The sequence below is a fragment of the Anabrus simplex genome, chromosome 2, assembly GCF_040414725.1.
Source record: "Anabrus simplex isolate iqAnaSimp1 chromosome 2, ASM4041472v1, whole genome shotgun sequence".
Classification (NCBI taxonomy): domain Eukaryota; kingdom Metazoa; phylum Arthropoda; class Insecta; order Orthoptera; family Tettigoniidae; genus Anabrus; species Anabrus simplex.
In genome coordinates, this window is record NC_090266.1 from 664,925,606 (window position 1) to 664,953,434 (window position 27,829).

Genomic DNA, 27,829 nt, shown 5'->3' on the forward strand with positions numbered 1-27,829 from the left:
AGAGGGCTGGAATGCACAACGCAGTATAATACTGAGCAGCAAGAATAATAGACTTGTTTCACATAAAATTGTTGATTTGGATAACTTCTATATAAATGAGATCAAATGGCTGTAATAATAATAATAATAATAATAATAATAATAATAATAATAATAATAATAATAATATATGCAACAGGCATGATTAGCTTCATGTTACATTTTCACTCAACTTTCACTTTAACATTTGCGTACAGACATTAGGATGCTCCTCATTTTTAAACTTTAAAAATTTCTTCACGCACATCCCCTAGATTCTTTCTCATCATTATAAGAAGAATTTTAATACCTATTTTGTTAATATCAAAGAGGAGGAACCTGTACCACAGTAGGCAGGCAGGTGCATTGTGTTGGCTTATTCCTGCTTATGCGTGTGCTCGACAGCCGTCTATGTTCAGTTGGGTGTCAGCTTCTCTCTGGTAATGTTGTGAATGTCTTATCATCATGGCGAGTAGGTTAAGAAGTAGCGACACAGTTATTTAATTGGTGAAGTTAAACACTGGATCAGTGGACATAAATTACCATCTAATCGACAAATTTTGTCAGTCTTGTTTTATATCAGCGAAAGTGCTAATTCAGTTGCACATGAATGTGTAATTTTTGGGAGAAGGCTAGGATTCTCACAAAAGCTTTACTTTGCTGGAAAAAAATAAATTTAAAAAATTAAGTCTGAATTCAGAGTGGCACAATCTGAAAAGTATCCAGAGAATGACATATACTCAAAGAATAAGAGTATAAATTTGTTGCATATCTAAATAATCTCTTCAATGCTCCCGATGCTGATGCTTTGAACATGATAAAAATAGAACAGGATAGACTTTCTTACTATATCAAGGAGAGCCCGACCATAGAGGTTATCTTGGAGGGGTTAACCAGAAGTTGATAGCATAAGAGGAAAGGGCAAGAATTAAGAGTTATGAAGGAGGAGGAAAAGAACATGAAGGAGATTACTAATGATTCATCAGACAGAACAACTGAAGTGAATCCCTCTGATGGCAACCCCATTTTTACAGAACCCTCGACTAGCTCAGTTTCAATTTTTGGTTGTGATGCAACTGTAGATGAAAGGAAGACACATTCAAAAAAGGAAAAGAACATGGATGAAAGTGTTTTATGGCATCGAAACTAATAGTTGTTTTAGAGAGATGTCATTTAAGTCAGAGAGATGCTTTGTTCATCCTTGAAGTTACAGCCGAGGCCATAGGAAATAATGTTTATGAAATAGCACTTAACTGTAGTTCAATTCAAAGATGTTATTGTATTTATCTCCCACTAACTACTTTTTATGGTTTTTGGAGATACAGAGGCACCAGAATTTTGCCCTGCAGGAATACTTTGACGCACCAGTAAATCTACATACACAAGGCTGACGTTTTTGAGCACCATCAAATACTGCCAGACCGAGCCAGGATCGAACCTCTCAAATATTCATGATTAACCACGTTTTAATCTTCAAAAACTGTTAATTCACCTTTTTTTTAACATACTTTGGTGCAATATCGTTATTTTAGACATTCTCGTATAATATTTTTTGAAATCATTGTCCAACATTTTACTCTATAGTTTATAAGATTGGAAAGATTCCATATCCATTAATTTTTAAGATTGATATAGGCTGATGATGCCCGTAAAAAAAGTGTGAAACATGTACCATTGACTTTTATGTATTATGTATAAATTTTAACCACATGAAATAGTGGATTATATTGTATTGTATTGTATTGTATTGAACAGGTGGACCTATAAATATTATAATAATATTTGAGATATAAGTGGTATGTTCCGAGCTGTCAGTGGAGAGATGGCGTGGGAGGACATCAGTAGACGAATAAGTTTGAGTGGTGTCTTTAAAAGTAGGAAAGATCACAATATGAAGATGAAGTTCGAATTCAAGAGGACAAATTGGGGCAAATATTTGTTTATAGGAAGGAAGTTAGGGATTGGAATAACTTACCAAGGGAGATGTTCAATAAATTTCCAATTTCTTTGCAACCATTTAAGAAAAGGCTAGGAAAACAACAGATAGGGAATCTGCCACCTGGGTGACTGCCCTAAATGCAGATCAGTAGTGACTGACTGATTGATTGATTGATTGATTGATATTCTCGAAGTGAAGTGTTTTGATGCTGTAATTGAGGTTGAGTGTGTGTGTTAATTTGAGAATATATGTGAATAAAATTTATTGTACTAACTGACAGCATCACGTGTGCGCCTGTGTGGATACGTTAACCTTTAGATAATATAGTGATCCAGTCTTGTTCAAAGGATAGTTTCGAATGAAGATGACATATATCCATTTGTGTTCCCAACGAACTGTCAATGCTTTTACACTTTTAGGCGATGTAACCTGACAAGAATTTTAAAGCATCATCTGTTACATCTTCACTGGGAATCGTTAAACTGCTCGGGTTAGTATCAAGTAGAAAGTTTTCCTCACTTCCATCAAAACTTAAAACATCTGAAGGGTTGTCAGGCAATTCGATGCAAAGTTCACTGGAAAGGAAATGCTGGAATTCCTCTTCAGTTTCTTCGTCAGGTGTTAGGGGTTCACAAAATGTAGGAGGTCGACTTCTGTCCTCGGCAACAGAGGCTCCATGAGATAGAGGTATGTCGTTCGCGTTTCCAGTTAGTGTTAAGAGGCACATTCTGTTCTTCACTTCAAAAGGAGTGGATTGTTATAAAATATACCGAGACTGCGAAGCCTAGAAAAATAATTTTCCAGACAGTTTTGATTCAGTCAAAATGTACTTTGCCCCAACAAATTTCACATCTCCAAAGGGTCCAATAAGCAAGTTTATGGATATTAAAAACCCTTTCTGGAATGGAAGGAGACTGCTCCTTTTCCCCCAACCGCATACTCGAGCAAATGTAAAAAAAAAACTTCTTAAAGTGTTTTCTAACTGATGTTTGAAGCCATAACCACTTCTAAGGGGAGCTTTTTCGTTGTTAGGATCCCTTGAGTTCAAAACATTGAATGCAACATGTATTAATTCAATAATATTCCCCTCATTATGTTTGTGTTGAATGTACTTCATTGCTTGGCAGTGCGACGTGAAAACAGCTGTGCAGCCATTCTGACATTTTGATGAGCACGCGCAGCAACGTTCAGGTGAACCTCTGATGTGTAGTATACGACTGAAAGGTCACTTTTCTGGTGCCTTAGGAGATGATCTATTAGAGTCTTTGTCACAGTAGTCCCATCTGGATGATGATTACGTAATAGTTTTAGCAAGTGAGGGACATCGCAGAACACCCTGACTTTCCGATTACTGTCCATAGGGTTACAAAAATATGTCTTGGTTGTTGATACCCCAAGTTCTTTGCGAACTTTTGAATCTTTCCCCCTATGTCGCAAATAATAGCAATAACATGCACTCCAGCCCCTTCAAGCTCTTTGATAAATGTTTGCAACAATATGTTTGTCATCTTAACATCGAAGTCGTAATGCACAGGCTGTTCCCATTTTGAAAATGAAGTGCGAATCATTGCCACATGAACATTTTTGTGTGGCCCAAGTATCACATCGGATGAATCATAACACACATGACCGTCAATGCTCCTTTCATCAACTCTTAAAACAGCCATTGCCTCAAATGGCTTGGACATTTGTGACCTAGCTTTAAATTTAATACTTCTTTCAAAATGCCCGGCCTGCATTTAAACTATTTTGTCCACCTCTGAAGAGTTGACCTGCAGTGTAAAGTGTATTTCCTTTTCCTCAAACAAGCAAATGCTTTGAGAAAAAGTGCTCTTAAGTGAGTGAATTTGCAGTATCTTCAGGGCTCCACCTGACAAGTTTTTTCCTTTTCAGCAAACATCATATCTGACCTGGTGTAAAACACTGGGACAAAATAGCCGTATTGGCTATTAATCCAGATGGGACTATTGTGAGAAAGAGTAATAGTATATCTCCTAAGGCATCAGAAAAGTGACTTTACTTATAGTTTCACGTCTCATTTTGTAAGGCATAGGTCTCTTGGCAGATATCGGATGTTTTTTAGATTTAACTTTCCTCAGAGCAGCAATTTTTTCCTCCAGGAGAGTATTTTTCTGCCACAGAATCACTAATTCTTTATTTAACTCCAAAATTTCCTGGTCTATCATTAATAATGCTGAATGAGGAGAGGGTTCTCTGTTGGTTGCCTGGTCTAGTTTCAGTTTCTTTGGAGATAAGAAGTCTAATGCTGTTACGGCCCTTTTCCTAACTGATCTTGTGTCACTGTGGTGCTCTCGCAGTGTTATAACCTTGGTTTATGAACATGTTACTATTAATAACAAGCATTTCAAGTTTGAAACGTGATTTCAAATTTAAAAAAAAAAACATAAAATAAAAAGCGAGATTAAGGAAAGTTAATGTGACTTGCTGCACTAGCCTCCGTTTTGTCTCCATGCTAATTCAGTATTTTAGAGGAAGGGACAGCGTCCAATTTCGATATATTCCATATTGGGAGACCCAGTAGTTCATTTTTCAAGTCTCATTCATAATCATCTGGAAGAAAATGTTCTGAACATATTCTTGCATTATTAACATTTATCTTGTCCATTCGCTTGTACCGAGCTACCCATGTATTTTGGAGTGCCTCATTTTTTGGGAATTAATGGTAAACTATGTCCTGAGTTTTGTAACCAATGTTATTACACAGAGCCACGACAGAGTTAGTTCATTTTTACTCATTTTACTTAAATACTTAGAACACTAAAGAAACCCATCGCCTGTTGAATGAGACCAGTTGATGACCTAACTGATGATGATATTAACGCCATAAATGCTCATTCCCGAGTAATCAAGTAAAATTCACTTTCAAAAAAGTTGGGGCGAATGATGTGAAGCGTGTAATTTACTCCCTCAAGTCTGATGCTCCGGGTAATGACGACATACCATTATCTTTCATAAAAAATATTATTAGTGCTATATTACCTATTCTGACGCATATATTTAATCATTGCCTCGTACAGGGAGTATTCCCAACTGTGTGGAAGCACGGTATCGTCATTCCTATTCCTAAGAAGAATTCTCCTAGTTTACCATCAGATTATCGCCCTATATCCATTCTCCCACCCCTTCCCAAAGTACTAGAACGCTTGGTACACGAACAAGTCCTCACTTACTTGACTAACTTCTCACTGCTTGACCCTTACCAATCTGGTTTCAAGAAAGGACACAGCACAACGACTGCCCTACTGAAAGTAACTGATGATATCCGACAGGCAATGGACACTCTACAAGTGACTGTACTGGTTCTACTTGATTTTTCTAGTGCTTTTGATACTGTTGTTCCTCAACTGCTACTTTCAAAATTGGATTCATTAAATTTCAGCAAGACGGCAATAAACTTTTTCAGTTCGTACCTCAAAAATCGCCGTCAGTGTGTCAAAGTAAATAATAGCAGATCTGAGTGGCTTAACAAACCCCTCGGTGTCCCCCAAGGGTCTGTACTTGGACCATTGCTGCTTGCAATTTACTTACACGATGTTGCCAAATCGATTACACATTGCAAGTATCATCTTTATGCTGATGATCTGCAGATCTACTACCACTCAAGAACTGATAAAATTCAGAGTGCTGTAGAAAAAGTTAATGCTGATTTAAGTCTCATAAGTAATTTTGCATTGAGTAACAATCTCAAAATTAATTCTCTTAAAACGCAAGCAATAATCATTGGTACTTCGAAAAACTTACACGTCTTAAAACAATACGAAATTCCTCCTGTAGCACTAAACAATACCATTATTCCATTTTGTGAAACAGTTATGAATCTTGGTGTGGCTATAAGCGAAACATTGAACTGGTCGTAACATGTGATGAAAGTGTGCCAAAAGGTATATCAAGGCTGCATCCTCTGAAGCAGTTTAAAAATATATTTCCTCAGTCCTTGAAAATAAAGCTCATTCAATCACTCTTGTTTCCAATTCTCGAATACTGTGATACAGTTTTTATTGATATCAATAACGAGCAAGGCATGAGACTGCAACGTGCCCAAAATGCATGCATCAGGTATGCATTTGACATACAACCATACGCCCATGTATCCCCATTCTATACACAATTATCTTGGTTACGACTGAATGGCAGACATAGACTCCACGCAACTACTTTGGTGTATCAAGTGCTTTCTGAAAACACTCCGCCTTACCTATCCACCAGATTTCGCTACCTTAGTTCCCTGCAGCTATTCAATACCCGGTCAGGCTGTACGCTAGAAATTCCTGTGCATCGAACCGCAACCTACAACAGATCGTTCACTATCACCGCCACGAGCTGGTGGAATGAACTCCCCAATGACATCAGGGAAGCTAAATCTAAGACAAAATTTAAAATCCTTTGCCAGCGTCATCTTTTAAGCACTTCCAGTCTTTCTTGAGTGTGATTGGGATGCATGAATGAGAGTGAATATGGTTGTTTAATGCAATGTGTTCCTGTATATAATTTAGTTATACTTTACTCACCTTAGTTTAGTTAGTAATACTTTAGTTGCTTTAGTTATACTTTAGGTTGTAAAGATTTCATATGTTTAAATTTTATGTAAAATATACATTGTACGTACATGAAGTGGTTAAGTGTAAGAAAGGGCTGGGAGCCCTAACTTTGCCACAATAAAGACACTTCAATAATAATGATTAATAATAATAATAAAATGTACTGTTAACACCGGCAAGTTAGATTTTAGAATATAGACCTCACTATTTATCACCCATAAATTCAACACAACCAAGACTTAGCTCACTGTATCTTCCCAGTGAAGTCACTCTAAACTGCACTCGTTGGCCACCAAATGCGCAGGAAGCCGGAATACACCCCCCAATGGAGCAAGTCGTGCTGCAATAGCTGGATCAGCAAGGAAGGCAATGGCAAACTATCTCGCTCACTTTGCCTAATACACCTCAAGGCTGCCACTGGTTTTTGCAGTTTTCTTACAACTGCGTAACCTTTGGCACTTCTGTCTGAGGATTCAACCAGCCTCTGGGCTGCTAAACTGACACAGACAACTGCAATTCATAATTAAGACATCCTGAATCTATCTAGTTCTTACATGTATACTGTAGTTTTTCCACAAACGGTATTATACAAAGAATTTGCCCAGTAGAATTAACCTCTTGAATCACTATTTTTAGGCAATATCTCTTCAGCAGATTAGTTTACAAGCACATATGGTGAAAATGTATTTTATCATCATTATTATTATTTCATGACAAACTAGCCATAAATACGAGGGCTGTAAATGTAGAAGTGGCAACGTAGTCCAGACACTCGAATGCATAAGTAGGATATGAGAGCGATCAAGTGGCGCTGTTGTCTATGTGTAGCATGCATTTGACGGCCATCCAGTTGGAAGTGTTGTTGCCGAGTAGCACTGAAGTGAAGAGCATTTAATTCACTGCTCTAATGCATGTTTTCAAATGGTGATCAGAGTTCGTGGATTAAAATGGAGGTTTCCCATGGCAAAAATGCATCAGAATGTCAACAATGACTACTATTGCTGATTTCTGGAGACTCGTCTGCATCTGGCTATGTGGTGCAAGCGATCACGTTTATTGCAAGAAGATTGCCCTATCGTGTTGAAGTTGAAGGAACCCCTCCGAGGCTGCCAATTTCCTGATGTGGCATCTGTAACTCCGTTGCAGTCATCAACAGAGAATGCTTTGCCAACGGTCCGCAATGGCTTCCCGGCATTTGGCACAAGCTAATAGACTTTACAGGTGACTACAATGAAGGAATGTAATGCAATTGTACTAGTTTGTTCATTAAATACTACTACCACCACCATCACCACCACTACTTTATTTACAGCCCTCATAGTTCAACATACAAGATATTCATACCATTCTTTCTTTGGAATTTAGGCCTTCAAAGCTTTCCAAACTTATACACCTACTGCACTTTCTCTGCATGTTCGTACTAGCAATATTCTGTTTCATGAAGATTAGACAATTTTTAGCACCATACAAAAATATACAGGATACCTGAAATTCCTTCTATACTCCCAGACTCCAAAGCCGGTTATTATATAGCCCATAAGTGACCTTGTAACCCTACCTTAAAACGTATATTAAAGAACAGCTTTGTAATTTTAAAATGGAATAACAAGGACTAATACTTTTCCAAGTACAGATATCTAGTAGACATTCGTATAACATATCTTCCCCACACCTGCGTATTACCTTCATATTTTTACGATCTTTTCTTTATCCCAGCAAACAGTGCACTATCCCCTCACTTAAGTTTACAAACTTTCCTACCTTCTTTGCTGCTTTTAATTGTGAATTTGCTCAAACAGTTCTAGGTCCAATGCAGTTTATTAGTAAATCTACTTACATTATTCATACTCTTTTTTTTTTTTTTTTTTTTTTTTTTTTTTACAATTTTTTTTTACATCACACCGACACAGATATGTCTTATGGTGATGATGGGATAGAAAATAAGGGCTAGGAGTGGAAAGGAAGAGGCAATGGCCTTAAGCACAGCCCCAGCATTTGCTTGGTGTGAAAATGGGAAACCACAGAAAATCATCTTCAGGGCTGCCGACAGTGGGATTCGAACCCACTACCTCCAGACTGCAAGCTCACAGCTACGGAACCCTAACCGCACGGCCACTTGCTCGGTATTCATACTACTACAATAACTATGCATTTCTGGATGAAAACTCATCTTATTCCATGCTGCTTATCAACTAGTTTCTTTCCATAATCCTTCTAGCTGCTAGTGATAAGTTTTGAAGGTGTGTTAGTATATCAGGTTATTTTAGAAGGGTACCCGGCCTGACAAATGAAAGAGAACTTACCAATTTTGCAAATCTAACAACTTGCTAGTTAAATATTCATCCACAATTTTTTCTCAAATAATTCAGAGACCAACCAGTGAATTGTGCACAAGTTTGTAATCATTACTAACGTTATCCTAACTTTCGTAACTACTTACCAGGTTGATCAGTAACTGTTCACAATTCATGACCTAAAATGCAGCTATGAGAACCAATATCAAAAATAAGTGAATCAATATTAGAAAAGATAAAACACAGAAGATCTGAAAAAGTATAGCTGCAAAGATATTTGGAAATCAATTCTGGGCGAACCACACAAGAAGTTCATATGAAAAATCAATCCCATCAATTGCAAATGAGCAATATACAAGGGTAGTAAATTTAAGAGTAAAACTAACACTTAGAAAGATCATCTACTCTCAAAATATCAGAACAATAGCTCGCTCACATAGATAATACAAAAAAGGAAAGATGTAATGGTCACTACCAAATAAAACACTAAAATTAGTTCGGACACCAACCAGTGGATTGTAAGTTTATAATAATTAGTTTAAAAAAAGCAAACATTAACAAAATTACAGATCAACTTACTTCTTCAATACTATTTCTGAAGCCCCTTTTGAAAACAGCCTGTAGCCACCACCTTGCCGTGGAATGATGGTACTCATGGACTTTCTTACAGAATTGAAGGTATAAACTCTCGTGAACATTTCTTCGGGAGTGTCATCCCTAATTGTCTGGTAATTTTTACCAAGGTCTTGGACAAATCCAAGTAATGAACATTCAGTCTTGTTGCCAACCTGCTTTGGCAAATCACTGTTTGGATCATCAGGAGGCTAAAAGCAAGCAAATAGCCTATTTAGTAATCATCGCTTATGTCAAGATACCAGAACAATTTTCATTATGAAATTACACAAAAGATTTTTACTGCAACTAATGTAATATTTATTTTATAACAGCAATAAAAAGACTGTATGTATAATATAAAACCAACTGTAGCCTTCTTCCTTCTAAGGTAGTAAACAGAGTCCGATAAATTGCAAAGTAAGGTACTTATTTCTTCTCTTCTTCCTTGGTCTGGACAAATAATGGAAAACTTCACCTTTCACTCTCAAAGGGCCTTCATGACCTGCACAGAGATGGCTTGTTTTATGCCAATTACTTTTTACAAGCTTTAATTTTCCAACATGCTAATAAAATTTCACTGCTTGGAACAACATATTTATCAATTTGGAGGATATGTTGTTGAATCTTGCCAGGTTACACTGCTACCGTAATGGAGTATACCATGCAGCTAGGGATTAGACATTATAAATTTACTCATTTGGAACAAATATTTCAGGTTCCCTATGGGAATCAACACCCCTGATGGTGCCCAAAGCTTTGGGCAGAGGAGACCCCAGGGTGAATGATGGTCTTTCAGCGAGGGAAATTCTATTGAAACCCATCTTGTTGATGGGCTACAGCTCCAACAGAACTGGCCTGTGGCCGAAGAGGACCTCGTGTACCAAAGGGCCCAGGACCAATCAGTTACATGCATGGCTGAAGCAGCATCGTGCTGTGATGCAGAAGACCATGGAAAACTACTGCATTATATTTCACAAGATAATCATCGCAGCTGCAAATTGCAACCATGGCCCCGAGTATGGGTGCCCCTCAAATGGGGCAGGGGAGCTAAGAATCTCCTGGTCAGCTACGAAGATATGTACTCGAAATGTCCATAGTAGGAGGAGGAGGAAAAATTCACAATACAATTCAGGAGATTAAAGGCTTCAACATCAGCATGATGGGAATCTGTGAGGCGAGATGGCCAAACACTGGACAGCACAAGATGTTTGGAGCACGACACAGGTAATGACAACCAGCTGCACAGGAATGGAGCGAGTGATCCTGAAAAATGAAGCCTCACATGCTGTGCTCGGCGTACTGACTGTCTAAGACAGAGAGCTGTTGGTGATGCTACATGGCCAGCCCTTTGACATCATCACCATCATCATCATGTATGTCCCAACAGTGGACAAAGCCCGAATAAGAGATCAACGAACTTTATGATGTAGTGCAGAAAGCCCTCCAACACACCAACAAAAGCGAGATGACTGTAATCATCTGGTACTTCAACGCCAAAGTTGGCAGAGGAAAGGTAGAAGACATCGTTTGAGAGCATTGCCTTGGGAAGCGATACGAGAACGGTGATAGTTTTATTTTATTCCGTCACAAAGTGGATTTTTCTATCAAACACCTGGTTTAAACTACTGCCTAGAAGACTTTATACATAGAAGTCACCTGCAGATAACAACAACCACCACAACCACCACCCAGTCAGATATTGAATCTACTTCACTTCAGTTCAGTTCGATCAACAAAAGGTTCAGAAACAGCATGACCTCTGTTAAAATCTACCAGGGAGTTGATTTACTATCTAACCACAACTACAAACCTGTGATTTAAGAGATATGCAGAAAACTTTAAAAGTTTATTCAAATTAGAATAGGAAATCCAGTTTTGCTCTGGATGCCCTAAAACACATAACAGTAAGAGAATCAATGGTGGAGGTCTTGGTGGGCACGGCACCATAGGAAGGGTTTTAGGTAATGAGGAGAGATGAGACAACGTTACAAGTGTGGTCAAAATGGCTGGTAGAAAACATCTGAAGCAGAAGAAGAAGAATAGATGACATGACATTCTGCAGTTGATGGACCAGAGATCACTCAAAAATGAAGACAGGAAATTATGACAACTTGGATAAGAGGATCAGAAAAGGAAGAGGAGTTGCCAAACAGGAATGGATGAATGAGAAATGCAAGGAAATCTAGTAATTTCAGGACAAACGTAACCATTTCAATGTTTATAGTAAAATCAGAGAAACAACAAGCAAGTAAACACAAAAGCCTACTTCATTCCTCTTTGACAATGAGGAAACCAAAGAAAAACTGATCATCTGGAAGGAACATATTGAACTATTCCGTGATGAACGACGATACAAACGAAACTTGAACAGAACACCAGGACCCCTTATACTTGCGAATGAAGTGAAAAAGGCATTTGAATTATGTAAAAGGGGAAGGGCAATGGGACCTGTTGAGATCCCTACAGAAATGCTGAAGGTGATAGGTGAAATGAGTATCAGACAATCGACAGAGCTCTTCAACACCATCTAGAATTCAGGAGCCATTCCAGAGGACTAGGTAGTATAAACTTTTGTTACGTTCAAAAAAAACCTATCTGTGAAGAAATGCAAGGATTTCTGAACCATCAGTCTGACAAGCCATGTGTTTAAACTCTTTCTTAGGATCATACATCCTAGAATCTACTAAGTGAAGAATACACAGGCAAAACAGAATTTGGATTCTGCAACTCCCTGGGCACCCACAAGGCCCTCTGTGTTGCCAGCACTCAAAGATACAGGGATGTGAGCTGGGACGCGTTCGTGTATCATCGATTACATCAAGGCAATTGATATTTTATCTCTGTCAGCACCAGAAGATTATCCTGGCCTTTTGTAGAGTAGGTGTGTATGTAAAAAACATCTGACTCCTTACCAATCTCTACTGGTACCAGCGTGCCTAAGTCCAAGTAGTGAAATATGCAGGGGCAACAGGCAAGGTTGCATACTTTCCCTTACACCACTCAATATTTACTCCCGTTAAGATCTTTGCAGAAGTCAAATCAAAAGACCTGCACCAGGCATCCCTGAAGGCCACACAGCATTTTTATTTTTATCATCAAGCAAAAGGTAGATCACAGAAAACTAACTATGGTAAACATTTCTTTGTAAATCAGGGAATTGATAATTGGAATGAATTACCTCCAACTGTCTTACAGCCCTTTCCCTAAAATGTAAGAAGCTTCAAGAATAGACTCCAGCATTCTGTAAACTTCTATGTGATGGTGTCATATTTTAATGCAATGCTCAAACCATTGTACATTGTAGTATTAAGGTATCTGAATTATTTAAGGTGGTGATGATGATGAAGACTGCACATATACCTAGTTCCTGTGCCAGGGGAATTAACCAATCAAACCTGGGACCCCTGTGACCAAAGGCCAGCACGCTAACCATTTGGTCATGGAGCCGGACAACAAATCATTGACTGCACCACAAAGGTTGAAAAAAATGTTGACTGGAAATGAAAAATGGATTATTAAAGATTATCTAGTAGACAAATAAACAAGGGAAGGTGTCTGGCTGTTACAACTAAAACTAAAGCAGAATATTCAGGCACAGAAAGTTATCGTCCATTAAGAATGGGAAGAGAGACTTAACTTGTGTACTCAGCAGAATAGAAAGCTTTTAAGTTACAATGAACATGCAACAAGAATAAACTTTCAGATAGATATGATATGGGCTTTTTGACTTATGCCGTGTTAAGAAAACAAGGTGAAACTATGTTTTGCAGAGAAATTTGCTCCACATCTTTAGGCTGAACAAAAATTCAACCAGGTGTCATTCAGACAGAAATCTAAGTTCCTCCGATTGGTTCAAAAACATGCAGTCTCTCGGACGAACCCGGATGCTAGCAAAATTGTCATCAATCTTTCCAAGAAGTCCTCGGACGAGAACCAAACGGCAGTTCTAGCTAAGGGACTTAATTTCGCTGTCGCTCCCTCTAAAATTCCCACTGAAGAGGTAATTAATTCTGTTGAGGAAGCCATCCACAAACTACCTACAGAAGAGTCTGAGGAAGGACCATAGAAATGTGAGAGACATATACGGTCTACTGCTGTACCCGCACCTAATTTAGCTACAGGCGAGAGAAGAGCTTTGAAGGAACTTAAAGATGACCCTTAACTGACCAATCTCTCAGCTGATAAGGGTAATGCGATGGTGGTAATTGACAAGTATAAGAAGATCTTGGCTATGTTGTCAGAGCCTGTTTACAGACTGAGTTCATGTGACCCTACCACTCGTGTGTCCAACGCCACTGCGAAGCTCTTAAGGCAATCCTCAATTTCGAAAGAGGAGGCTAAATATCCGACTACGGTGAGGGGTGGGGGATGCAGTACCACCTAGATCATATGGACTTTCTAAAATCCATAAAGAAGTTCCCCTCAGACCAATTTTTAGAGTGATAGGTACTCCTACGTATGCTCTGGCTAAATACCTAAGCAAGTTGCTTCAGCCACATACAAAGGTCATACGTTATTGGACGCTGTGTATTTAGTCAGTAAGTTGTCAACCATAACCATTCAACCCAATGCACTTCTGATGAGTTTCAATGCAGAATCCTTGTTCAAAGTGCCGACTGACTTGGTCATGTCTCTAATTGATCATCTGTTCCCTGACAACATTACTAAGCCATTTCACCACTGCATGACTTCGAACTATTTATTGGGGCGGGCAATTTTACAAACAGAGAGATGGCGTGGCTATGGGAAGTCCACTCTTGCCAGTAGTGGCTAATTTTTTATGGAACATTTAGAGAAGGAGGCTATTGCTTTGGTGCCAGTCAACCCTATGATTTGGTGGAGGTATGCTGATGGACACATTTGTGGTATGGACAGAAGGTCCTCAGAAACTTGTTTTAAAACCACTTAAATAAGCAACATCCTTCAATTAAATTCACTATGGAGATGGAGTCTTGATGGTTCCCTTCCTTTCTTGGATGTTCTAGTAAGAAAGAAACCAGATGGCTCTTGAGGACATACTATCAAACCCTACTCGCATTAATCGCTACCTTCATGCAGATTGCCAACGGCCGTAGCCGTGTTGAAACACCGGATCCCGCGAGATCTCCGAAGTTAAGCAACATTGGGCGTGGTCAGGAGTTGGATGGGTTGCCACGCGCTGTTGGTCGGGGGGTAAGGGAAGGGAGGAGCGGAAAGGAACTGGCCACCCTACCGCACGTTAACTCCGGCTCAGGAACACCTCTGCGGAGGTTCGGACCCGCCTTCGGGCAGAATAACCCTTACCTATCATGCAGATTCTCACTACCATCCAGCACAAAAAGGCATTCTCACAACACTCGCCATGACAGCGACACGAATTTGTGAGCCATTAAACATCCAGGAGGAGATGGACACACTCAGAGTCACGTTCAAGGGTAATGGTTACAATGATGTACAGATTCATAGAGCCCTGCATCCCAGAGGGAAAACTAAACAAAGCGCACAGAAAGAAGAAGTGAACCAGGCAAGTAGGCCGTGCGCGTAGAGGCGCGCGGCTGTGAGCTTGCATCCGGGAGATAGTAGGTTCGAATCCCACTATCGCCAGCCCTGAAAATGGTTTTCCGTGGTTTCCCATTTTCACACCAGGCAAATGCTGGGGCTGTACCTTAATTAAGTTAAGGCCACGGCCGCTTCCTTCCAACTCCTAAGCCTTTCCTATCCAATCATCGCTACCTATGTATAAATCCTAACAATTTCAACAGGGAACAATGGCTATCAAGTAATACGTGGTTGCCAGCCATTACGGATTTACGTCGGTAGCTCTCTTCCTTTCTCTATTGTTATTTAGTTTTGGTGTTTTCTAAATTTGTACGTTTGTCATCACCAGTTGGTTCATTCCAAGCTATGTGTTAATGTCATACTTTTTCACGTGTGTACACCGGTTATGCCCCCCACCCACTCTCATCATCAGTATCATCCTCTAGTTTTCTCCTCATATTTCCTTTCCATTCTTAAGCTCTGTTCTATTCTATCCCGTGTCTTTTGTTGCATTTTATCTTTTACATTTCTTCTACCAATTTCATCCCCAATACTTCTGAGGTCCTCTCTGATACTTCTCAGGTGCACAGGGTATGATAGAACATCTTAATTGGAGCTTAATGTTTTTGTCAGCTCCCTCTTTGAGTCTGTGCCAACATACAGCGAGCCACCTGATGACTAACGAGCATACCACTGCAGCTCCAACAGTAAAGCATTCTGTGCCGAACCAAGCCTGTCTTGGTGATGCACTTACAGTACTTTATTCCTACTTCTCCGTGACTGTCGTCGCCATTAGCGATAACATTACCCGAATGCGACGTGAAACTTATAGTTTCTCATTGAAGATGGCGCTCTAGCCATCTGTGTTTATACACAGTCTCTTTGACAGAGTCTGTCTCTCGCTCTCCGAGTGGGAAGTTGGTCTGCTTGTGACACCAACAATGGAGGGATCGAAGGTGATAAACAAACTGGGATTTAAAATGTGCTTCTTGATCTACGAATTGCTATTATTGTGGATTTACTTATTTCAAGGCTCGGTTCTCTGCTGGGAGTTGGTATTTTGATTGAGGTAAATATTTAGAGACTCCTGATTGCTGCACCCAGGTATTCATTTTATTTCATATTACATGCCAATTACAAGAACGGTTCTGTGCGATTGTATTTCGGTAGTCTTATCACCTGTCTTTGCAGGCTCTTAATTTTGTGTGTGTTTTAAATCTATCTTCCTTTGTGTGCACACGCGCAAGAACGGAGAGTGGTATTTACCTATCTGTTTGTTTGGACCTGTGTGTGTTTGTGGGTTTTGAGACCATGCACTTCTGTTTACTCATTGTTTAGAATCATGGCTGAGCATTGGTATATTGTGCGATTTGACGCTACGGGGTTTAATCCATGTTTGTATACGTGAGGCAATTTGGATGTCCCGTGTAGCGGGTCGACGAATGTTGTGATTGCTACAATTATATTTGGATCAGCCTTGCCTACTTTTGCGGCGGTCCAGCATTGTATCGGTGGTGTTCGAACCAAGCTCGTGAGCCCATGATATCCGTCGCTATCCTGTGCGTGTAAGTATACATCACGCGCCTTTACACTCCAGCACGATCTGGGTCGATTTTATATTGGGTCTCTCTTCTTGTACATGTGTGTGTGTGTGTGTGTGTGTTTGTGTGTGTGTGTACGGTCTATAGTACTCTCCGTATCTCGTAATTTTAATTCTAATTTTTCTTTATTTTTCTTTTATTTTTATTTTTAGTTGGCCGGTTTGGGCCATGTGTAGTGTGCTAGGCCGTTATCTGCTCCAATGTCGGCGATTAGTTTTTGTTTTTGTAACTGTGGAAACATTTTTTTCTTTTGCTTCTGCTCCTTTGGGAGGCTGTGCTTTGGCACTGTTGTTGTGACGCGCTAGTATCGAGTGGATGCTCGCTTGGAGCATGGATGCTAACTGTTGATATGTGCGCGGTCCGTACTTTTTTTTATTTTTATTTTTTTTTTTTTTTTGCTAGGGGCTTTACGTCGCACCGACACAGATAGGTCTTATGGCGACGATGGGATAGGAAAGGCTTAGGAGTTGGAAGGAAGCAGCCGTGGCCTTAATTAAGGTACAGCCCCAGCATTTGCCGGGTGTGAAAATGGGAAACCACGGAAAACCATTTTCAGGGCTGCCGATAGTGGGATTCGAACCTACTATCTCCCGGATGCAAGCTCACAGCCGCGCGCCTCTACGCGCTCGGCCCGCGGTCCGTATTAGTGCGACTGTGTTATCCCTTTCGTGGTTCCATTTTCTGATTCTTTAGGTAAAGTGTTTCACGTCACATTATTTTTCTGAAACGAATTTGTAATTTTATGTGGTCATACGGAAGTGAGTAGTGCGATCGTGTGTACTGTCGCCGTGTTACATGAAACTTGCTATGTCATTGAACGGGATACTACTCGATGTTCCAATTTTCTGCAGTTATGTAAGTAAATTTTAATGCAGCCTTACATTTTTGTTTACATTTTAATATTATGTGTGTTTATAATAAACCCCAGTTTCTTTGACCCATTCTTTTATTCATGGGGGTTACGGGCTCTTGCCTTTCTGTCCTTTCGCTCCCCATTTGTCTACGCACGGGTCCAGCTCCGAACTGTTTTAGTTCGTTTCAGTCCATCCACGGCAATTTATGAAGAGAGGTAAGTGAGGTAAGTATCTGCGCGTATATGTCGTGTATTGTGTTGATGTGTTACGGTAGCAAGGAAGGGAGTGGTAGAATTCTTAAATTCAAACCCTCATTATTGTAACAGACTTCCTTGTGAACAGTCAAGATTTTCTTCTGAAGATGTGGAGCAAAGTTCTCTGCGAAACGTAAAGAGTTTTACCTTGTTTTCTTGACAAGCCATAAGCCCAAAAGCCCGTATCATGTCTACAAGTACAGGCCGTGAAAGCATCAATGTTGACAAACTTTCAGATAGCTAATGGATTATAGGTAGACCTGAAGTCCTGGGATATTTTAGCTGGAAGAGTCTCTGTTTTGGTGAGTGAAGCTTTAAAAACAAAATTCTCGTTAGAATGTAATATGTTGTGTATGTGTATGTGTTTTCATTATTTTTCATTATTAGCATTTATTCTAATACAATATAGTGCACAATGTGTCTAATATTGAATGAGTTATTATTCTATAGGAAGGTTAAAATTGTTTAATGGTCTTGCTCTGAGGCAGTAGGAAATGAAAAAAATCCTTGGGTATTTGGGATATCAAATAATATCCAATCCATGAATACATGGTCATTTTTAGATCTCTTATTTCTTCTACTTACACTATTTCACTAACACAGGAATAGTCATCAGTAGGTTTTGTCACTTGGCTGATGACCTTAGTGCTTCCATGTCTGCACCCTTTATTGATAGGACTCAATTATCTTTACCACTTTCTCCTGAGATGCATTAGAAAGTGCAAAAGAAACAAATTTTAAAGCGAGAATAAAATGTTATTTGAATAGAGAGATATGTGCAGTTCTTGTTCTCACATATCAGAGAATTCAAACTGCAAAACTCACCCCATTTTTAATGACATGGTACAACATGAATAATTTGTATGCTAATAAGAGCCTAAAAATAAGAGCTATAATTCACCACAGATTACTCGAAAATAATTTACTTTAGTCAAAAAGAAAAAAGAAACTGCTCCCCACCTGGGTGAGGTTGAGAGAAATGGAGTTCCCGCATAAGGGGTTAAATACCATAATTGAAAAGTATTAAAAAAGGCGATATTAGTGACAAACTGAATCAGAATGTGCGAGTTCAACAGTTGTTGTTTAAAAGAAAGATGTCTCGGCAATGAGAGTAATTGAACAAAAATCACATTAAATCTAAACTACCCAATTCCTGATTTTGATAAGTTGTTGGAGGAAGTTTCCACAGCTAAATATTTTACTAGCTTAGACCTAGAGCAAGGTTATTTACAAATTACAGAATCAACCAAAGACAAGACAGCTTTTATAACAAAGTGATGTGACAGGGCAGTTTCAGGCTTTGACTATTGGACAGAATTTGACAATTTTGGGAGTTGGCTGGCTTAGCCAAATTAACATTGTCATTAACACATCTGTTGAGGAAAGGAGTTAAGTTTGCTTCGTATTATCCTCAGAATGAAAGATTTTTAAACAAACAAGTCGCAATTGGTGGAACGACCTATTCTGAAAATGTATAATACTAAGGCTTTTAAAACAGAATTTCATACAAATGCTTCAAGCACAGGACTAGCAGCTATACTTTTACAAGCTGATAAAGATGATGCCCAAAAATTGTTTACACTGTTAGTAAAACCACATTAGTAACTGAAGTCAAATATCATTTGAGTAGGGTAGAGTTAATGGTAATAGCATGCACGGGATTATTGGCATTAACTTCACAAATGTCTGACAGACGGTGTGACTGTTTCTCAACAACGACCGTTTATGATGATTCGGATAGCGATGATGATTGTGTGGAGGATGATGTGGATAGTTCAGAGGACGAAATTGAAAAGGAAATTGTGAGTGCAGCGGGTAGATTATCACAGGGTGTCACAAAATCCAGTGACTCTTATGTTGGTGAGCTTCCAGGTTATACAACAGGTTTTCAGGAGACTGGTAATGTTAAGTATTGAAGGTGCAAGTGTGAATTGGTGTGATGTGGAAACTCCAGAAAGTGAATTCCCTGGAAAAAGCATCTCATTTACCGTACATCACCCAGGACCCAGAAATATGCATTGGGAAACATTACATCTGTTCTCAACTCACAGGACACTTATTGTGTGCGGTGATTTTAACTTGAGCCAATTAGCTTGAAAACTGATGAGTCGTCGAAAGTACAACACATTATCAAACAGAGAAGCGAGGAGGTATTCTTATTTCTAGAAATTATTAATGAATTCTATTTCAGTCAGATTTGTGATTTTCCTACTAGGAACAATTTTCTAGGCTTAACCTCTTAACTGGGCACGACGTATATATTCGTACACCGAATGTTACAGGGTAATGGGCATGACGAATATATACATACTCTTCTTTTACCGCAAACATCTCCTGGGTATGATGAGTTACTTAGCCGCCTTGTGTATTATTGTCTAAATTGATATTTGCTGCAATCGTGCGGGGAAAAAACACCACGTCACACTCCTTGAACCTATTTGTTTTTGTTTTACATCTGTGCGGTGCTACTTGTCCACAGTAGGCCAAATATGGCAGCATCTAGTTCAAAGCGTAAGTTCGAAGCGCTTGAATAAGACTAGATTATTCAACATTTAGAGGATGATTGCGACGATTTATCTTCTCAGAAATCTGAAGACGAGTGGTTCGATACACATGAAGGCGAGTGATAGTGAAAGTTGTTCCGAGAATGAGAATGATGAACAAGATGAACAACATGACGAATCGGATTAAGGCGAAGTGCAGTTCTAGTGAGGTACATGACGTAACCGACCATGAAGTTAATGTAAAATCTTTCACAATGTCACTAGTATGATGTGCAAGTCATAATATTTCTTTATTTGTTTTAATTTTAGGTGATAATATGAACAAAACACACAAATTTCAACCAGGTAAATTACCTTGCAGTTAATGTAAAAATATCTCTAACATTAAAATTAATTAAAACTCCTTTAATTTACTTTTTGCATCACAGATGAATGATATTAATGATATTACTAACTTTTCTGCCTATCCTGCCGTGTAACAACAATCTGCTTTAAAAATGCACAGGGCAGGTTACACCAAGCACATCAATAATACCCAGTTAAGAGGTTAATTTTAGTCTCAAACGAATTATTTTGGAGAATACTGTGTGTCAAAACTGAAAATGTAATTCACTCTCATCACCAAGCCATCGAAATCTTCCTGCCTATGCCAAGAACATTTCGCTTCAAAGTGTAAAACAAAGTCATATTTGCATGGAAGAAAGTTGATTTTTCTTTAATGAGGGACCTTTTATCCCTGTGCCCCTGGGATATGATTAAAGAGTCCTACTCTGTGGATGAAGCTAAGAGCACTTTATGACTTACTATATGTGGTCATTAAAGACAGCGTACCATTTTGAAAAATTAACATCAGAAAATATCCTTCTTGGTACGACTCAGAACTAATCCAGAAACTGAAGGAAAAAGAAAGGGCGAGAAGGAAATACAAAAGATCAGGCCGAGAGTGCGGCTATGTGCAGTTTTCCACATTACGAAGTGAATGTAGAAAAACTGCAGCATGCTAAGTACAGGGACTACGTTAGGTCGGTAGAAGATGTCATCACATGCCCTAAGCGCTTTTTGGAATTTCATTAATAATAAAAGAAAATCATCCCATCTGCCTCCCACTATGCTAATAAACGGAACTGAAATCCACGAAAAAGATGAAATTCTAAATACATTTGCACAAACTTTCGCGAAGTACCATTCTCCTTCTAAGCCCTACAATTCGACTTTTTCTCCCCCATTTTCAATAGATCCAGTGTCTATTCAAACTTCTGTGGTAGAAGTGAGATGGATCCTGTCATCGGTGGATAGCAACAAATCATGTGGGCCTGATGAGATACTTGGCATCGTCCTCCGTGAATGTGCCTTCTAACTGGAAATTCAGCTATGTGAAATTATAAATATATCACTTAAGTGCGGGTGTTTTCCAGCTTAGTGGAAAATGTGTTACGTAATCCCTATCTTCAAGAAAGGTGATAAGGTGTTGTTCGATAATTATAGACCAGTAGTGCAGCTCTCACTTTTATCGAAGGTGACGGAGAAAGTCATATATAATCACCTGTATGACTCTCTTAGCCAGTACATAGACCCATCAGAGCATGGATTTGTTAAAGGCAGGTCAACTGTTACCAATCTGGCAGTTTGTTTATCTTCAATTTCCGGTGCATTAGACAAAGGCAAACAGGTTATGTGATATATACCGAATTCTCCAAAGCCTTCGACTCTTTACAACACGAAGCCTTGTTGAGAAAGTTGTCAGCATATGGAGTGTCCGGGAGTATTTTCGAGTGGCTAAAGAGCTACTTTACAAAATAAATGTTTTGTCAAGTCCGAGGGTTTGATCTCTAACCCCTATGAACCTTCATCTGGCGTCCAACAGGGATCACTGTTAGGGTCTCTTCTATTTGTTTTGTTCCTAAATGATATTACTACAGTCGTTCAGAGCAGTGAATGTCTCTTGCACGCAGATGACTTGAAACTATACAAAGCCATAGAAGACAGTGGTGGCAATTATCTACAAGAGGATCTGAAGCAAATATGCGAGTGGTGTGATAAGTGGTCCCTTAAAGTGAATAAATTCAAGTGTGGTGTCATGTCATTTACTCGGAAATTAACACATGTATTTTACAGATATAAAATCAGTGGAGAAAGTTTAAATCATGTGGAGGAGTTTAATGAACTAGGTGTAATTCTTAGTAACAAGAATGGCTTATCCTTTGAGAAACACATCGATGGTATTATAAAGAAATCTTTCAGAATCCTGGGGTTTGTCAAAAGAAATTGTAAAGATTTCAGTAATATTGCATGTGTCAAAACTCTGTTTTGTTCCCTGGTGAGACCCTGTTGAGTGTATGGGTGTGACGTGTGGCTCCTGTATCAGAAAGACCACATACACTATCTCGAGAGAGTACAGATAAGGTTCGTGAAGTGGATTAGTTTCAGATTCCTTGGCATGCCACACTCTTCAAGGAAGTATGAAGAATTTGTAAACATTCTTGGAATGAATACGCTGGCAACGTGCAGAAAATGTGCAAATGCAATGTTGGCGATTAAATGCTTTAAGAGTAAACTATACTGGGGTTGATCTGACTTCTTGTTCCAAGCAAACGAACAAGGCAGAAATGTACATTTTACCTGCCCAAATGTAGGACGGTGCACATGAAAATTCTTGGCTCATGCAAGCCCTTAGGACAATAAATCAGCTGGAAGGGTCACTCGACATTTTTCACCACCCTTCCACTGCAATTTGGAAAGTTCTTCTCAAGGATGGAATGAGATAATTTTGTAAATTATGTAAATTATCTGTAGGAAACATGTGAAGATTTTTATCTGTTTGTGTATATGTATTATTTCATTTATTTTTTATTTTATTTAATTATTTAATTTAATTTTTTACTTAATTTTCTATTACATCACCTGTAATTGGGACATCCTGTAGCTGATAAATATGTTCTATTCTATTCTACTCTACTGTACTCAGCCCCAGTCTTGTACTTCTGTTTTTTTTACTCTTGGTTTCTGGAGATTATCATCACCACCATCACCACCAGTGGAGAATTAAACTTTTCAAGGTGTGTGAACCAGGTTCCTCATATACAATGCAGTTCAGTGTTTGTTCATCTGTAAATTCTGGAGGTTCTGCCCCAAGTGTCAAAACTCTGATGTAGTTTTCAGTTTACTGAATAGTATTGGAAGTATATTTGGGAAGGGGTACCATATTGTTCTGGACAACTGGTATACTTCTAATGACCTGGCATTAGCTCTTTGGAAAAACAACACACTTTTCACCAGTACGGTTCGCAGTAATAGAGAGGGAAAAAAAAAAAAAAAAATCTTCCTCCAGGAATAAACTCTTTAAAATTAGAACCTGAACAAACTGTGTATAAAAGAAGTGGTCCACTGCTGTTCACTGCATGGAGAGAGAATCTCAGAAAAAGTTTTTATCAGTTCTCTCTACTGCATGCCCAGCTATCAATCACAAGGTGAAACATAGATCTTCGAAGGGAAGGGAAATTGTTATACCAGATGTAGTAACAGTATACAAAGGGGATGAGGGGCACTGATGTGTCTGATCAGAAATGAAATGGCATATGGCTTTTAGCGCCAGATGCAGGTCTTTTGATTTGACACCCGTAGGCGACCTGCGAGTCATGATGAGGATGAAATGATGATGAAGACGACACATACACCTAGCCCCAGTGCCAGCAAAATTAACACAGAATACAAATGAAGATGAACTAATATCAAGGTATGACTATTGTGAACATTGTGGAGTCTCTCTGTGGTGCTGAAGAATTTCAAAACCAGCCAGCTTCCGGCAGCACCTCTTAACCTATAGAGAAACTTCCCAGTAATTATCAACACAGGTGTGCTGTATGCAAAGTATGTGTGAACTGTTACAAGGACTTTGATCACAACACCAAAAAGAGGAGGGTGTGAAGACCTTTGTCCACTATTCTGGTATTCCCAAAAAATGTTGAGGTAAAACATTTTTCTTGAAAGTGAAATTAACATCATGAATCTCCATCATCAGCTTATAGTGCACAAATTACATAAATAATTTCAGTCACATCAACAAATTATTTCAGCCACTTTTAGGCCAGGATTTTAAAACACTTTTGTAATTGGTTAAACTTCTTTATATATTTTTCACTATATTTCCCATTATTATTAATTTAATCTTTTTGTTTCTTGCATCACAGTTTGAGGGGCTGCCTGGCCGAGGCGGTAAAGGCGTGCTCGGTTCGCCCGGAAGGACGTGGGTAGGAATCCCCTTCAGGAAGTCGTAAAATTTAAGAAACAAGATTTCCACTTCTGGAGGTGCATATGGCCCTGAGGTTCACTCAGCCTACACCAAAAATGAGTATCAGGTTAATTCCTGGGGTTAAAGGCGGCCGGGCGAAGAGCTAACCACTCTACCCCATCATGTGCCGAGGTTAACAATGGTGGAATCCTTTACCTTCCACTCCTTCATGGCCTCTACAGAGGTGACTGCTTTGCTTTTTGCATCACAGTTTAGTGCTATTTCTATGTTTTAAAATGATATACATGCATATTATGATTTATTTGTGGCTACAGTTATTTTTTAAAGAATATCTGTAATCCAGTAAATTTACCCTCAGCATTTGAGGTAAAATCCTGCAACAGTACTAGGGTTAAATCAGAGTACACATTTGTAACCATTTGGAATGAATAATAATAATAATAATAATAATAATAATAATAATAATGGCTTTGTGTAGCACTAACTACTTTTATGGTTTACAGGGACGCCAAGGTGCCAGAATTTTGTCCCGCAGTAGTTCTTTTACGTGCCAGTAAACCTACCGACAAGAGGCCGACGTATTTGAGCACTTGTAAATACCACTGGACTGAGCCAAGATCGAACCTGCCAAGCTGGGATCAGAAGGTGAGCACTTCAACAGTCTAAGCCATTCAGCCCGGTGGAATGCATTTTGGCCAACACAAAAAATCTCAAAGAAAAGGAGAATCACATCCAATTAAGCCAGGGAAACATCCCTTTAAGATTATACAAGTAGAATATTTGGATTCTTTTGTTATGAGTAAAAAAGGAATCTCTACATTTTGGCGATTATGTGTAATCTTACCAGGTATACAAATCTGAAAGCCGTTAGAAATACAGAAGCCTGTACGACAAATCTCTAGAGGAATTTTTTTTACAGCTTGGTGCTCTTCAAGGGATAATTTTGGACAAACGAACAGCCTTTACAGCAAAAACATTTGGGGAATATACAGAAAATAATGGAATACATTACTCTTTAATTTCAACCAGACATCCTGAGGCAAATACCATTCAAAGAAAAAAGTATCAAGATCCATCTGAGTTGCACCAACAAGTGCGTGAGGAAATAGGTGGTCAACAAAAGATTGAGAGGTATGATGAAAATAGAAATTTGGAGATAATGTGAGAGCTTCCACTAATTTACAAGATAAATTCTGCAGATCATTAGCCACAATCCAAGTTTTATTTGATGACAGTTACAGGCAAAATATTTAAATGAAATTGGAAGAAAAGGCTTTATGATGTACAAGTAAGTACATTAAAGTTATGGCACGGTGAAGGTAACAAGTTGGACGATTCATATGTAACAAGCGAATCTGAAGCAGAGTCAGAAAATCGAGATAGAGGTTCAACTGTGACCAAAAGAATGAGTGCATAAATAAGCAGATCTCTGGCCATACAATAAATGTTAACAGTACGCATGTATTGAGGACAATACATGGATACAACGGCCAACTGTTCAAGATTATTTCATTTGTTGGATAGCTGGTGTGGGAACTATGGACAATAACGTCATGCAAGGTCTGATGTGGCAAATGTGGAGTAGGAAGGAAAGGACGCTGTGTGTGTAAGGTGCCGTAATGACGACGAGATGGAAAGATCATAAAGTTGTTGATTATGAGTGTTGTTTTAACTTTTACATAATAAGCAGTGAGGGCAAGAGTACTGGAAAAAGGTAACTGGGCCGAATTACAATTATCTGAGAAATATTTTACTCAATTACAATTACAAATTTCTTTTTCAATGAGTAAACAGTAAAATTACAATTACTGCACAGCCAACTTTTGTGCTTTTTTTTTTGCAGACAGACATCAAGTAGCCATTATTACTAGGCAAGACTCAACATGAAAGCCTGGAATTTTTAAAATAAAATTTTCCCATCATGTTTATTTTAATAAATAATGTTATTTGCTTTACATCCCACTAACTAGTCTTTTACGGTTTTCGGAGACGCCGAGGTGCCGGAATTTAGTCCCCCAGGAGTTCTTTTACATGCCAGTAAAACTACCTACACGAGGCTGACGTATTTGAACACCTTCAAATACCACCGGACTGAGCCAGGATCGAACCTGCCAAGCTGGGGTCAGAAGGCCAGCGCCTTAACCATCTGAGCCACTCAGCCCGGCCATTTTTATTTTAGTTAAAGACTTAGAGCATTTCAAATAATTAGCCATTTACTTTAAAAATAAAATACTTGGTTCTTAAAATTCTCGTTGCTAAGCCTCAACCTCTTTAGGGGAATACATCTTTGCGTTTACTGAAAAGACACCCTAGAGGAGCACTTGGAGTAATACCTGTGTTTAATTTTACTAACAGCATTGGGATAAGTATGATTTATTTGGAAGTACGGGAGAGATAAGAAAATACCTGATCCAGAACTGGTGAAGCTAGAGGTTCCTCTGTAATAAAAGTAGAAAGTTATCTTCATCACTTATATTTTTCCTGTTCCTGCTTCCATGCAATTTATGTCAGCAGAATACAACAATTAGAATTTTATTTCAGGAAGTACATCACAAGTAAAAATTCTTCTTGTAAAATTTAACAACTACAAGTAAAAATTACTGAATGCATGCCAACTTTCAAGAGTAAAAAAAATCAGGAGAAATTTGGCAGCGAATCGTGATTTATTACAACACATCACTGATGGCAGAACATGTACTAATGCATTATAATTCAATACATTGACAACTATTTGGCCTACATATATATTTTTCATTATTTATATGTGAATACTAAATACTGGACATACCTGAACTCACCCATCAACATGCTGAGCAAAATACGACTAACTGTTGTTCAACACACCCGTTAGCTGACTTAGCCCGCTTCAGAAACTCTGAAGTAAATTTTTGCTCAAAGCGCTTGCCTTGCTGAACTGATTTTAAGGTTAAAAGTTTTTCCAAGTTTGTTCAGACAACAAGAATCTCAACTGTGTTTTTTGTCTTTGTGACTGCTAAAAATCCTTTCACATTCTGCATTGCTGTGTGGAATTTATAAAATAGCAAGCATCACCTTAGAGAGAGTATCATATTCAACTAGACCATCAGCTTATTTCATCTGACCTACCAATGCCCACTGAACATCAAGTCTTCCTTTTGCAAAGTTTGTTTCTTCAAGCTGAAAGTTACAGAACTGGGAGTGCAGAATATCAGTTTCTTTACCTAAATGTTCCGTTTCACTAGTCAGAATGTTCGGAAACTTGTTAATGAAAAATCTAAGGCTAGAAATATTTGCAACTTCTCGATTAATTAAAACTTCATCATTGAATGGAAATTTGTGAAACATGTACTCACATGATAAAGAGAAACACTTTCTAACAGACTTTAAGAATATGCACTTTTCCTCAGACTTCAAAGTGTTCACCAAAAGAAACGCCGAGTTCCCTA

The 27,829-nt window shown here is 38.7% G+C and overlaps 1 protein-coding gene across 8 annotated transcripts in view; it reads right to left on the reverse strand.

The window, feature by feature from the left end:
• Window positions 1-27,829, reverse strand: part of PMCA (plasma membrane calcium-transporting ATPase 3) — a 1,641,549-nt gene that overhangs the window by 450,050 nt on the left and 1,163,670 nt on the right. For all 8 annotated transcript variants that reach the window (XM_067141188.2, XM_067141187.2, XM_067141184.2 and 5 more), the window contains one exon: window positions 9,390-9,634. In XM_067141188.2, the coding sequence (XP_066997289.2) occupies window positions 9,390-9,634 (245 nt within the window). The remainder of the gene's footprint in view (window positions 1-9,389; window positions 9,635-27,829) is intronic.